Source organism: Diospyros lotus, chromosome 9 (assembly GCF_014633365.1).
Source record: "Diospyros lotus cultivar Yz01 chromosome 9, ASM1463336v1, whole genome shotgun sequence".
Lineage (NCBI taxonomy): Eukaryota > Viridiplantae > Streptophyta > Magnoliopsida > Ericales > Ebenaceae > Diospyros > Diospyros lotus.
Genome location: NC_068346.1, coordinates 29,650,823 through 29,666,130, shown reverse-complemented (window position 1 = coordinate 29,666,130; position 15,308 = coordinate 29,650,823). Strand labels below are relative to the sequence as shown.

General features: G+C 40.9%; 1 protein-coding gene across 3 annotated transcripts in view; it reads right to left on the bottom strand.

Annotated features, from left to right (window-relative positions):
* Positions 1-432: 432 nt before the first annotated feature.
* LOC127809659 (protein RDM16) overlaps positions 433-15,308 on the bottom strand; it is a 44,702-nt gene continuing 29,826 nt past the window's right edge. For 2 of the 3 annotated variants that reach the window (XM_052348637.1, XM_052348636.1), the window contains exons 2-6: positions 3,310-3,591; positions 2,750-3,169; positions 2,461-2,655; positions 2,222-2,382; positions 433-1,646 (exon numbers count right to left, since the gene is read on the bottom strand). In XM_052348637.1, coding sequence (XP_052204597.1) covers positions 767-1,646; positions 2,222-2,382; positions 2,461-2,655; positions 2,750-3,169; positions 3,310-3,591 — 1,938 coding nt within the window. In that variant the 3' untranslated portion in view covers positions 433-766. Of the gene's footprint in view, positions 1,647-2,221; positions 2,383-2,460; positions 2,656-2,749; positions 3,170-3,309; positions 3,592-15,308 lie in introns of those variants that run through there. The other variant, XM_052348638.1, reaches the window with a different exon arrangement.

Genomic DNA, 15,308 nt, shown 5'->3' with positions numbered 1-15,308 from the left:
CAAAGACTGCCATAAATTCTCTCAGAGTCTAATCTACTCAAAACTATCAACAATCTTAAGAGACTATCAATAGTTTCCGAGACAGTCTCCTGCAAATCTTAAGGAATTGTTGATAGTCTCTGGGGGACTCTGTACAATTTGAGAAGTTTCTTGGGTTTTGAGGTATTTTCCTCTCCGTGGACTTTTAAGCTTCTTTTTTGGACCTTTTTAGGCCTTCACTCTTATTGAAGAGGCTTGACTTATGACACATCAGTGCCTTACCTATAAAAACAACCCTCCCCTTGTGCACAACAAAGCTACTCCAATAACATGAAAAAGAAGCCAGATTTCTCTGCGGGGAATGCAAATCAAAGCAGCATGTTAACACAAACAGAAGAAGCATGATCTATGTAAAGGAGGCCAGCACACACACATGGTATACGACTCAAGAGAGTTGAAAATATTGCAGAAACTGATGCAAATTCCGGATACGGTCTTCTGATGTAAAGGTTCCATAAAATGGGCATTATACATATAAATCTATCTCGAGATACAATCATATCATCAATTAGGACTCTCTCACTAGGAAACTCAGCAACATTTATGGGACTTTCATTTTTGTAAAATGTAACACTACATCTTAAAGCATGCACTTACCACATAATAGAAGAAGAAGAAGAAGAAGAACGAACCAGTAACCAAAATGCAAATGGGAAGAAGCGAAGCAAATCCAGCCCGCCAGCCAGCTCTGAGATTTTACTTCCACCAGTGCAGGCACCACCCTCCATTACATTTCACCCTCTGAGAAGTTAACAGCCAGATCCCAATAGTGACCGACCCCAGCATCGTAAAAGACTTTATGAGCAGCAGCTTCAGTCCTGCACTCATGGACAGAAAACCTATTGAAGCTGGGTTTAGCAACACTCCCCTGCCACACCAACACACACTTGTTCACAGGTTTGTCCTCGTCTTCATCCCTATCTTCCTCCTCATTTTTCACGGCAGAAGCCCAGTCTATACGCCTAAGCATAAGCTTTCCGTACCTCTTAATAGACTTGCTACCACCTTCAACAACCACAATGCTCATACCATCTGAAATAACAGCACATCCAGCCAACCGGTTCTCCTGTGCATTAACATCAACCTTGAAGCGAGTCTGTGGATGTGAAAGGTCATTGATCTTGTATACTGAAACTATAGTCTCCATTGTGTTTGGATCATCAAAAAGCTTCCTCTCTTTCTTCTCACGTCGTTCATCAGGAGTCAGTTTGCGTGCAATATTCCGGTCAATGTGCGCTTGCTCACGCTCAGCAGCAGCACTCTTGATTTCCATTTCAAGCCTTGTGGGATCTTGAGTTGCTTCTGAGCCAAGAACCTTCATGAGATTGCTCATTTTAACTTTTGGTTTAGGTGGTTCTATCAGGCCTTGTCTAATCATCTCCTGCCTATCCTTTTCCCTAGCCAGACGCCGTTGTGTACGGAGTTTCTTCTGCTCCTTCTTGGTTAGTTTCAGGGGTTGAGGAGGCGGAGGAACTGGTTCAGCAGGGGGCTCAATTGGACGTGGATGCTCCACATAAATAGTGATCTTCTCCATCCTCAGTTTATCTTCAGTTACGTTACCATCAATGATATCACCATAACCAGCCAATTGTAAAAGAGGTTGATCCCTAACAAATTAAGTAAACTGAATTAGCAAAGCATTATTACCATATAGCAGTAGCAAACACCAATGGCAACCAACATCAAGATACAAGTACATTAACATAATGATCAAGAAACACAAACCAGCAGCCGGTATCAATCATCAAGTGTGTATATAATTACAATAACAACAATCACAAGCCTTTTATCTTACTAAATGGGACAGGCTACACAAATTCTTGCTCTCCGCCATCTCTATCCATAGTCGTATCCTTTGTCAATCATATATGGAGTATTCTTTGCCAATCATACATGGAATTGAAGCCATTAAATAATTTAGAGCCATCTCTATCCATAGTCATTCCTTTGTCAATCATATATAGAATTGAAGCCATTAAATATTTTTTTCAACCACTGCTACAAATAAATTGTTTTGAACAAGACAACTCATAGATCCAAATTTTCAGCTTCCAGTCTCAAATTTTATCAGTGAACATCAGTGCTAGGAAAAGACAAGGGGCAGAAGAGGTAAAACAAATATAGCCAAATCAGAGACCCTTTCACCATTTCAATTAACACCATCCTGGGCAAAAAGACTTACCACCACTCAATTTCAGGAATTGGTTCTTTTGGCTTTTCTTTCGTGATAACTCTCTGTGATACCTCTATTAGGTTTGGATTTATATCAGGTTCTGCCTTTGCCTTAGCCAGCTGCGCTTGCTTTGCCTTTAGCTCTTTGGCTTGTGCTTCTCCAAATTGACTCTGGCATTAATAGCATAAAAAATCAAAACCAAATAATTCAGAGATAATGTAAGAATAAAAACAATTCACATTAAATACCTTCAGTTTAATGATCTCTGCCTCTTTCGACCATTTACCTTCCTCTACAAACTGAAAATTAGTCCTCTTAGGTCTCAAGAGCTTTTTTGAATTAATACCCATTCTGGCATCAAAATGAGGATTTGTTTCTGGATCCACATCCAATTCAGGTTTAAGAATTTGGAATGCGTCTTTCTTTTGTTTGTTAATGTTCACCTGCAAGTTCATTTCAATATTAGAGGCAAGAACCAACAGTAGGACTCGGTTAGGACAAAAAGACTAGTGGGAGGGATATAAATAAGTTACAGACCTTCAGAGTGCTCAGGTTGGTTACTTTAGTGGTGTTCACCACATTTCCATGCTCATCTATTTCTCTACCTAGTGCATCCAAACGAAGAACAGGGGCCTTAGCAGGCTTGGGTTGGTAGGTAACCTCTGGTGGCAACTGTCCTGGGAACATGTTTATAAGAGGAGCAAACTGTGGATCTTGCCGAAATCCCATCTTGGCAGCAAGCTCTTGTGCACGTTTTACAGCTTCAAGATTGGGAGCTGTGAGGCCAGCTTGCTGAGCCAGGGCACTTGCAGCAGGATTGATAGAAGCTGCAGGAGCAGCAGGGAAAATAGACGTACTCACAGGTGTAGGAAGTAATCCAGAACTAGATGATGGGGCCTTGATAACTTCCCTTGATGCCACTTGTGGGGTACCATCTAAGGTAGCCCCTTTATTTGACTAGAAAGCAACATTAGAGCATTCCATCAATTCCATAATGAGAAAAAATTAAACAGACAATTAGCAAAATAGTCCAAATACAAATAAGAAATAATTAGAAAACATAAAAGAGGTTATTAGTTTCCTGATTGACAACCTACCAATGGAAGTTTCTTCAACTTCTCTGCCAACTCCTTTTGCATTTGTAAAGCTCTCTTGGCTTTTGCTAAAGCATCAAGAGAAAGATTTCCACTTTTGCCAGCTGAAGCTGCCCCATCTGTACTAGATTTTTCAGTAACCTCATGAGATCCGGTAATATTAACTCCCTTATTTTCATTTGCGGTAGAAATTGAAGATACCTTGGTAGGAGGGGAAAGGATAGGGGCCAATGATGTCTCAGGTAGAGTCTTAAAGGCCCCATTTGCCAGACCCAAAGCATCAACCTGCAAGAAATAGTGTTCATATCAACATACAGATGACAAAACACAAATCCACTTTAAGGACAGAAGTGAAGTATCAAACCACTGGAAAAATTGAAAAAATGTATCTATAAATATTCAATTGAGGGCAACCCTTGGTAGCAACAGTTGGATTACTCATTTGTGACTGGAATGTCATGAGTTTGAGTAGTAAAAACAGCCTCTTCGCAAAGCAAGAGTAGGACTGAATACAAAAACGATCCTCCCCCTACTCTTGCAACTTGGAGAGCCCTGTGCACTGGGCGCGCCCTTCGTCTATGACTATTATATGGTTTTATACCACCAAATTTAATTATAATAAAATAATTCATGAATTACCAGTCCTAGCCAACAATGTAAACTTAAAAACTATATACAAGACTCCAATACGAGTATCAGGTTGTGTCAAAGCATCAGTCCCCTCCAAAAACTTCGCCAAAAGGTGTTGGTAAGAGCGCATAAAAAAATTATAATGGAATATAATATGTAATTTATATATATATGTGTGTGTGTGTGTGTGTGTAACACAATATAAAAAGAAATGCCAAAAAGGAGGCAAATCTGATACAAAAGAAATCATCTGTGATTTGTCGATATACAGTTGAAAATCAGAAAATCATCTATGAACTGCATAAAGACTCGTCACAGGAGGAAAAAGGAACAGTCCCCTCTCAACCAATGCACAGCTGTGAAAATGGACCCTTTCAAGCTATAAAAATAAAACGCAACTCCATGAAAAGCTTTTGAGTTCCTCTCATGCCAGGTACACCACATAATACAAAGAAAATCTCACTTGTATTGCATAATATTCTGTTATAACATTACATTATTTTGTGACCAGATAGAAATCAAACAAATATATGATAAAATGAGTTTTTATAAATGTGAAAAGCCAACTATTTATGTTGATTATCCAATCTGAACTTCTTCTCCAAACATTGATAAGAATTAACGGATTTGACATCTGTTTTGGGCACAAGGATTAAAAACATATCCCACATGCTTTATTACTTATCAGAAATGAACGCACAATGGGAGGCAAAAGAATCTGAGAGTGATAATGTAGATAGCCAAAATTTGAATATATTAATTATTAAGGTAATGCCAAAAAAATGCAAAATTTTGATCTGAATTTCAAATTTTTTTAGAGCTTTCAATTTTATCAATTAACCACCAGAACTTGAAAATTCCCTTCAATAGTTTTCTGCCATCAACATTCAATTCAGCTAAACTTCAAAATTTTCTTTCAAATAATTCTCGATGAATAAAAAAAGAAAATAAGTTTAAGAAAAGGAATAGGAAGAATTCATAAATATCATACTTAAAACAAGTATCTAAGGTGACTTCTCTCTGGATGGATTTTCAGACTTTCTACATCCTATAGAGGAGACTGAAATGACAGATAAAAGAATACTTCTTGTTATCTTATATAGGAATTACACCATAGCATCATGTGTCCTGTTTACATAAAATTTACTTCATTTCACATATGCAAGATTGATCCTAGCAATACATGTCGGAGAAATGAAGAGCCATCACCACCTCCTGACAGGGAGAAGACAAACTTGGCATTCTCTTATCGTTGGAGCTGTTGCAAATTAGGAAGACCATTGTTATTAAAGGCCCAAGGCACACTAAGACGCAAAAGGGTTGTCAAGTCTCCGGGAAGAGACTTGAAGTTACAGTGAATTAGAAGGAGAGAGAGAGAGAGAGAGATAAGAATTTGGAGGTGATATAGGACGACTAACGAAACAAACAGAAGAAGAATTGGACCAAAAGAAGCAACACCCTAGGGACGAGAAAGGGAGGCGTGACCATGAGGGGCAGAACCATCATTAGCTTCCATTAGTTTCTGTTTTAATTGATTTAATTTTATAATTACAGCTGATGTCTATTTTAGTCTTTTCTGTTTTAGGGTTTTTTTTCAATTGTGTTTAGGGTTGCCGATGCTAGGAAGTATTTAAACACTTTTCTCTTGTTTGAAAGACAGTTTTCTTTTCCATAAACTTATGAGTTTACCCTAAGTTGCTGGTGGAATAAGTTCTCGTTGTTTCCCTAATGTTTTTGCTTGAAACCTTTACTTCTAGCTGCGTCAGGAGGGAAAAGGAAGAGAGAGAGAGAGGGAGAGAGAAAGAGAATGAATTAAGAGGGAAAAAGATTATCATTCAAACCCCATAACTCCCATCCTCCAATACATGGCCTTATATAAGCCCCTCCCACGGAATATGATCATAACCATGACACGCGTCTACAACTACTTACATGCAAGTGGCCATGTGGCTACTTGCATTACAAAAAATTTCAATAATATCCTCGGGTCCTAACATTTCTTGTAACATCTCGCATCGAGCAATAGAAAGCAAAGGACCGAAACAACTTATCTTAATGGCCCTACGTGAACTTTCTAGGGAGTCACCCATCATTGAACTTCCCTAACTCAAGAATGCTTAACCGGGAGTTCTTTACCTACATTCAGCCCAAAAGGTATTCAGCTGGTGTTTGTTTCCTTTCTTACTTATCCTTGATATATACTACATTTCTCTGGGCTCTTGGGGTATTATATTCTCTCCCCTTGAGCACATGACGTTCTCGTCATGCGACCTTACAACTGGTCCAGATCTTCTCCCCTTTGGAGGCTTCCATCCTAAAAGCCTGCCAGAAGCCGCTCATTGTATAGGCCCTTGAGCCCCAGCGCCACTCCTCGCCCTCATCGAATCGCCTTCACCAAGGGTCAGCTTTGATACCACATGTAACATCCCGCATCGAGCGATAAGAAGGACCGAAACAACTTACCCTAATGAGTCTACGCGAACTACCTAGGGGGTCGCCAATCCTTGAGCTTCCCCATCTCAAGAACGCTTAACCCAAGAGTTCTTTACCTACATTCATCCCAAAAGGTATCCAATTGGTGTATGTTTCCTTCCTTACTTATCCTTGATATATACTACATTTTTCTAAGCTCTTGTGGTATTACATTTCCCCACCCCTAGAAACAATTCTTGTCCCCAAGAATCTAAAGGAATCCTGTAGCTCATGGGATCTGATTGAGTAACTCAAGCAAGTACTCCCATGTTGTGTGGTTGGGGTCCTCCTATGTCCATCTAACTAGCACTTGGGTAAAGGGCACCGAGCTCTGATATATCACCCTTCTATCTAGAATAGCTTGAGGTTCCACTATTCCTTCTTCCTCTACATTCACCTGGGGTAGGTCTGAGCTGATAGTAGCATGGGGCTCAATGGACTTCTTCAAGAGAGACACGAGGAACACCGGGTGAACGTTGACTCCTTCGGGCAATCTCAGTTTGTAGGCCACCTTCCTCACCTTTGACTCCACCTCACAGGGCCTGGAGTATTTGGGGCTTAGTTTAGATGCTAATATGGTTGTAAAAGGTTGTTGTAAGAACCTTTTCAACCTCAAGAAGACCCGATCCCCCACGTCAAAGGACCAACCACTCCTTCTCCGATCAGTGTTCTGCTTCATGCAGTTTTGAGCTATGCTTAGTTCCTTCTTGAGTATCCTCAGAACTTCCTGCCTCTACTAGAGAGGCTGTTCCACCGTGGCCATGGTTGTTGTGGCATTAGATAGGATTGGAATCGGAGAAGGCTTGTAACCAAATACTACTTCGAAAGGGCTCTTGTTAATGACATCGTGGTGGCTTGAATTGTACCACCACTAGGCTAAAGACAGCGGTAAAACTTAGAGAGATTGAAAATTGTTACATATCTTGACTAATAGAATGTACACCTATTTATACAAAATCATTCATATGTCATGACATAAGCATGATATAAAGCTAACCCTAAGTCTAGAATACACACACAAGTGTTCTCTATATACAACTCAACACTCCCCCTCAAACTAGCGCATTTATATCATATGCACCAAGTTTGTTACATATATACCCAATTCGAGGGGGATTTAGTAAAGACATGTGCTAATTGATCATTTGAATTGACAAAAACTATGATAATACAACCAGATAAAATCTTTTCTCGAATAAAGTGTCAATCTATCTTAATGTGTTTGGTCCTCTCATGAAAGACTGGATTGGAGGCAATATGTAACGCAACTTGATTATCGCAAATTAATCTCATCTATGATATTTCTCCAAACTTGAGTTCCTGAAACAATTGTTTTAACCAGATAAGTTCACACGTTGCCAAGGCTATAGTACGATATTCTACTTCTGCACTTGACCTAGCAATATATTGCTTTTTGCTTTTCTAAGATACTAGGTTCCATCAAACCAAAACACAGTATCCTAAAGTAGATCGTCTATCATATGGAGAACCAACCCAATCAACATATGAATATTCGATTACCTGAGTTTGACCTCTGTCCTCATACAATAGTCCTTTCCCTAGAGCTCCCTTAATATACTTGAGAATCTAAATTGCTGCATTCCAGTGGCTATCACAAGAAGACTGCAGAAACTGACTGACAACACTGATAGAGAAAGAAATGTCAGGACGAGTGATAGTTAGATAATTAAGTTTTCCAATCAACCTCTGATATTTCCCAGGATCTGCAAGAGGCTGCCCTTGTCCTTGTAAAAACTTTACATTATGATCCATAGGAGAGTATAGGTTTACAATCAAGTATCTCAGTTTCTTCCAGAATGTATGCATACTTTTGCAGAGAGATGACTATACTAGAGCTAGACTGGGCAACTCCTACGCCAAGAAAGTACTTAAGCAACCCCAACTCCTTGGTCTAGAAATGATGGAAAAGATGTCTCTTCAGTTGAGCAATCCCATCATGATTATCACTTGTAATGACAATACCATCCACATAGACAATCAAGCATATACAGTTTCCCTGTGATGTATGTTTGTAGAAAATTGAATGATCAGACTCACTGCGAGTCATACCAACCTTTTGAATAATAGTACTTAAGCAACCAAGCCAAGCTCACAAAGACTGTTTTAACCCATATAGTGAGCGTCGGAGTTTATAAATCAAACCAGACTCCCCCCTGAGCAACAAACCCAGGAGGTTGCTCCATATAAATCTCTTCCTGAAGCTCACCATGTAAGAAGGCATTCTTAATGTCCAGTTGATACAACCACCAGTGGCGCAAAGCGATTATAGAGATAAACAAACGCACTAAAGACATTTTAGCCACAGGGGAAAAGGTATCACCATAGTTAAGATTATACACTTGGGTGAACCCTTTTGCTACCAAACGGGCCTTAAGCCGATCAATGTGCCCATCAGGACCAACTTTGACAATATAGATCCATCAACATCCAATGAGAGATTTACTTGGGGGTAATGGAACCAAATCCCAAGTACCATTGGAATGTAAAGCGATCATCTCTTCTACCATTGCTTGTTGCCACCCCGGATCAAAAAGTTCCTCATTAACAGTTTTGAGAACGAAAACAAATGATAGGGAAGAAAGAAAAGCACTATAAGGAGAAGACAAATGGTGATAACTAAGAAAATTATAAATTGGATGAGGATTGCGTGTAGAACGAGTACCTTTCCAAAGGGCAATGGGAAATTAATCCTCAAGAGGTAGAGTTGCAGTAGGTGGAGATGTTACAGTGGAAGGTGAGGCAGTAGGAGTCGCTAGTGTAATAGAAGAAGCGAGAGGTTGCGCAGAGACATCAACAAGACCATCATGTGACTGAGGCAGAGAGCGCTAATGATAGACCTGTAATGGGATAGATGAGGAGGGAAACGAGGAACATGAGGACTATATGGAATAGGGATGGCCTCGAAAATGGGATGGCACCCAGAAGGAGGGGAAGCGTAGAAAAGGGATGACTCAAAAAATGTAACATCAACAGATAAAAAAAGGCGTCGGGTGGCAAGAGAGTAACACATAACCCTTTTGAAGTCGAGAATAACCAAGAAAAATGCATTTGATGGACCGAATAGACAATTTATCCCGACCTAGAGACATGTTATGAACAAAGCACGTACAACTAAAGACACAGGGAGGAAGTACAACTAAAGACACAAGGAGGAAGAACATATAATGGTTGATCAAGAAACAGGAGAAAGTGAGAAACTTTGTCCTGAAGAACAAAGGAAGGCGTCCTATTAATGAGATAGCAAGCACTAATGACAGCATCAACCCAAAAACGAAAGGGAATATTATGGTGTAAAATGAGAGTGCGAGCAATTTCAATCAAATGTCTATTTTTACGCTCAGCAACCCCATTCTGTTGTGGTGTGTAAGCACATGACGACTGATGTAAGATCCCCTAAGAAGACAAAGGTAGTGAAGGGGGTAGAAAAATATTCAGGGGGCATTGTTACTGCGCAATACTTGAACAGATATATGAAATTGCATTTTGACATCACGACAAAAGGATTCAAACGTTGAAAATAACTCAGAACGATTTTTCATTAAATATAACTAAGTGCATCAAGAATAATTGTCAATGAACGTGACAAAATATTGAAAACCTAAGACAGACACAACACGACTAGGACCCCAAACATCATAATGAACTAAGTAAATGAGGACATAGCTCGATTATTAACACGTTTTGAAAAAAAAGTTCTAGTCTGTTTTCCAAGTTAACAAGACTCACAATGAAAGGTTGACAATGTAGGCAGACTAGGAATCATCTTCTAAAACTTGGCCAAACTAAGATTCCCCAAACAATTGTGGAGAAGAGCAAAAGACTCACTCACTGAGCATGCAATAGGAGATTTAGGAAGGATCAGGTGATAAAGACCCTGCAACTCACATTCGAAGCCAAGCATCTGTCCCGTACCGCGATCCTGAATAGTAACAAAATTGTTATTAAAGATGATAGAACAATTAAAGGCACATGTAAGTTGACTGACAGATACAAGATTAAAAGGACAATGGGAGGGATGTCTTATACTTGAGATACTTGTCATAGTCGTCCCCAATGAGAAGTAAGGAGTTCAATGGATGTCTAGCAGAAGATTCAGATCGAGAACTATTAACAGAAGCAACATTCGCACGAGGAGGGCGACCATGCAAATTATAACATTGTTCCTTAGTATGCCCCAACTTGTGACATAAGTCACACTTGAGGCAGTTGCGCCGATTACTACCACGACCCCCTCCCTGTTCTCCACAATTCAGAATCTACGAAACCATAACTGAATTATCACTAGTGAAAGAGATAAGCATTGCAGGAACAGAGGAAACCCAAAGAAGACAAGAATATACTTCATCCATTGTAGGGACGTTGGGGCTGGCAAGGATCTGGTCACGAACCAGAGCAAGTTCGGGACCAATGGCAGCAAGGGTACATACCATGAAGAACTTATCTCTCTGAGCAAGATCTTTTGTAATAGTCTTACCAACAGGAAGAAGAGAGTTATACTCAACCTTAAGTGAAGCCATCCGACCAAGGAAATCAAGAAGAGTCATACCATGTTGTCTCAAATTAATTAGATTAGATACCACTAAATACAAGCATTGGATGTCATTTATATAGAGAGCCTTTGCCTGACTCCACAACTCACATCAGGTGGTATAGTTGATATAGAAAGCCTTTGCCTAACACCATGCAATTAATTGCCACAGAAGGCTACATAACAAAGCATCAGCTTTCACCCACGCAATTTTGTTTGTGGTTACATCCTCAGACTTAGTAGTCAGATGATCATCTAAACCTTGACCTATACACCACAATTCAACAACCTTAGAGAACAACAGAGATAATTTAGACTACCCATTAACTTTTCAATAGCTATGACTGGAGAGGGAGACAAGATACTGGAGAAGGAACTGGATTTACGGAGTCCAAACATGTTTAATGGCAAATCTATCGGATCTAGGTTAAACAAATCTAAAATGGATTTGTCAAATATAGGCTAAATAGACCTGGTTTGTTGGGTCAGATCTAAGCTAAATAGATCTAAAATGGATCTATCAGATCTAGGCTAAACAGATCCGATATGTTGGGTTAGATCTAGATCTAAATTGCAAGGCCAAATTGAAATAATCGCACCTGTTGGCAGATCTAAAATTTAGAGACAAGCGGTCAGATCTGGAGGAGGTGCAGTGGCCGAAGATCTAAGCAATGAAAGCGATGACTGGTGGTGACAGATCTGAAGTCGTCGACCAAGAAGAGGACGAATCAGCGCAGAAGGAGAAGAAAATCAGACGATAGACGGCCCAATATGCTAGAGGCAGCGTAGATCTAGCGATGGCAACTAGAGACGGCATGGTAGGCAACGACGATCATCAGCGACTCAAGCGACAACAGTAGCGGCAGCGAGACCTGGGTGAGTTGGGCAATCTAAATGGTGACGGCGATGGTCGTGAGTTGTAACGGTGGTGCCAGTGACGACGACAGGAGGGTTGTGACAGTGGATCTGAAATCACTGGCATCGAATCCAGAAGAACAGCAGCGTTGGCAACTGCGCAGAGATGTGGAAGCAAATCTGGCAGCGATGACGCGTGGCAACAGATCTGGCAAAGGCTGTTACGGATGTGGCAACAGCGAATGGCGAAGGAGTTCGATGTTATCGTTGCAAAAGCGACGGATCTAGACCAGCGAGAGATGGTAACAGCAATGATTGGCCGCTTGAAGAACTGAGAGAGCGAGGAGATGGTGGTGGCAAAGCAGGTTGAGAAGAAAGGCTCCGCTGGAAGGATTACACAGCGGGAAAGAAGGCACCGTTGGAGGGATAACATAGTGGGAAGCAGCAATAGAAGCAACACCGGAGATGGAGGGGACAACTAAGGTTTCTATGGCAGCTCTGATACCATGTAAAACTTAAAGAGATTGGAAATTTTTGCTTATCTTAACTAATAGAATGTACACCTATTTATACAAAATCATTCATATGTTATGACATAAGCCATGACATAAGCATGACATAAGGCTAACCCTAAATCTATAATACACACACAAGTGTGATCTCTATATACAACTCAACAACAGCCATTTATGCCAACTTTTAGGTTTAGTGTCACACGTGCACCTCAAGTAGCTCTCCAAGCATTGGCTGACTCTCTCAGTTTGGCCATCTGTTTGGGGGTGGTAGGTTGTAGACATGTGTAATCCAACTCCCAAGCCTTTAACCAACTCCTTCCAAAAAGTACTTGTGAAAATCTTGTCCCTATCAGAGACAATTTACTTTGGCACCCCATGGAGCCTCACCACCGAGTCCATAAACATCCTTGCTACCCCTTGCATTGTAAAAGGATGAGTCAGGCTGAGAAAGTGTGCAAACTTGGTCAGCCTATCCACCACTACCATAACCACATCCCGCCCTTCAGATTTTGGCAAATCCTCAACAAAGTCCATAAATACTCCCTCCCATGCCCGTTTTGGAATTTCCAGAGGTTGTAGAAGCCCCGGGTAGGCTACATTCTCATGCTTACACCTCTGACAAATTGAACACGACAAGACAAAGTTAACTACTTTTCTCTAACCTGGCCAAAAAAATAAGTGTCACATTATGGTAGGTTGCCCTAACACCAAAGTGGCCTCCCACTGGTGACTCATGTAAGGTAGTTAGGATCCTCTTCCTCAATGCTTCATCATCACCAACCACCACTCTTCCCTTGAACCACACCAACCCATTAGTAAGGGTGTACTCTGAGGTTTCCAATGGTTGCACTGCCAGTCTTGCTCATTAAGTCTCTGAACCATGGTGTTTGCTCATAACTTCTAGCCACTTTATACATTCTAGGACTACCGTAGAAATTGCTTGGCATTGTCCAATCCCCTCCTTCCTTGATAAAGCATCTGGCACCACATTTTCATTTCCTCTTCGATACTCAATGGAGTAGTCCAACCCCATCAGCTTTAAGACCCCTTTCCTCTGCAGTTGGGTGTGCAATTTTTGCTGAGATAAAAAATGCAAACTCCCGTGCTCAGTTTTAATTATAAAAGGGCTACCTTGAATTATAAAAAGGCTAGCCTCAAGGTAGTGCCAACAGCTCCTTATCATACACACTCAAGGCCAAATGCCTGGGAGCTAGGACCTGACTGATGTAGGCAAGGGGCCTACCCTCCTGCATTAGCACAACCCCTATCCCTTTGTCACTTGCGTCTACCTCCACCACAAATGTTTTGGAGAAATCTAGAAGGGTTAGAACAGGGGCCTCTGTCATGGCCTTCTCAAGGGTTAGAAAAGCAACCTTAGCCCGAGGGTTCTACTAGAAGCTATTTTTCTTGAGGAGCTCTATAAGGGGCTTACTGATGAGCCCATAATTCTGCACAAACTTCCAATAGTAACTAGTCAAACCAAGGAACTCCCTTACCAACTGTGGCCTAGGCCACTCAACCATAGCTGCGACCTTTTGAGAGTCGGTCCTCACCCCCTCCCCTGAAATAATGTGGCCTAAATACTCCACCTCCTTTTGAGCAAATGTACACTTGGATAGCTTAACATACAGTTTGTTAAAATTCAAGACCTCAAATGTTGTTCTTAGGTGAGTTAAATGTTGGTCAAAGTATTGGCTATATACAAGGATATCATCGAAGAAAACTAGAATGAATTTCCTTAGGTAAGGCTGAAATACTTGGTTCATCAAGGCTTGAAAGGTTGTTGGGGCATTGATGAGCTCAAAAGGCATCACCACAAACTCGTATAGCCCTTGATGAGTACGAAATGCTGTCTTAGGTATATCAGGGGGTGACATCCGAATTTGATGATATTCGGATCTTAGGTCCAATTTAGAAAAGATTTTGGCCCAATGTAACTCATATAAAAGGTCATCAATGAGAGGTATAGGGAATTTGTTTATGATGGTATTGGAGTTGAGTTGACGGTAGTCAACACAGAATCTCCAAGTCCCATCTTTCTTTTTCACGAGTAAAATAGGAGATATAAAAGGGCTTTGACTAAGGCATATGATGGTTGAAGAGAGCATGCTAGCCATTTGTTTTTCAATCTCAGCTTTTGTATGGGAGAGTATCTATAGGCTCTCAAGTTCACTGGGTCATAGTGGGGTTTAAGGAATATAGAATGGTCTAAGGTCCTTTGGGGAGGCAGGGTAAGAGGTTCAGCAAAGAGATCCTGAAATTCTTTTAACAATAAAGTTAAGCTATTCGGAAGTGATACCTGAGTGGTGGATTGGAGCAGTGCCAAGCTTCCTCTCCATAGAAGATCCCCTTCTGTATCCCTGCCCTCTGGTTCATGCCACTCCAATGCGTGGATTGAATACATCTGGGCTATCTAACTCCCCTTTACTCTTCATCCATCTCTGTAGTTTTTCTCCCCTTATCCACTTGCATTTTCCTTGCTCCAAGATTCCTTTAAGAATGAGCTTGGAATTTCCCTTTTCCACCATGACTTCCAGTTTGTTGAAGCCAAAAGTGAGAGGGCTAACAGTCTTCATCCAGTACACTCCTAACACTATGTCACAACCACCCAATTCCAAAACCCTCAGGTCAGCTTGGAATGCATGCCCTTGCATCTCCTAACAAAAACCCTCACACTTCTTGTGGTTGTACATCTATCTTACTCCCATTAGCCACTATCATCGAGAGGGGAGTTGTAGCCGTTAATCTGCACTTTAATTCCATGGCAATAGCTTCATTCAAAAAACTATGGGTGCTGTCACTATCGATCAATACCAACAGCCTCTTTTGTCCCACCTGCCCTTGCACCTTTATGATTTGGCCAATAGGCCCCCCTTTCAAAGCATGGAAGGAAACTTCTCCTCCCTCATGCTATGTTTCTTCTTCCATAATGGGTCCAACAACCTCTTGCTTCTCCTCGTCCTCCTCTTCCAATCCATCAG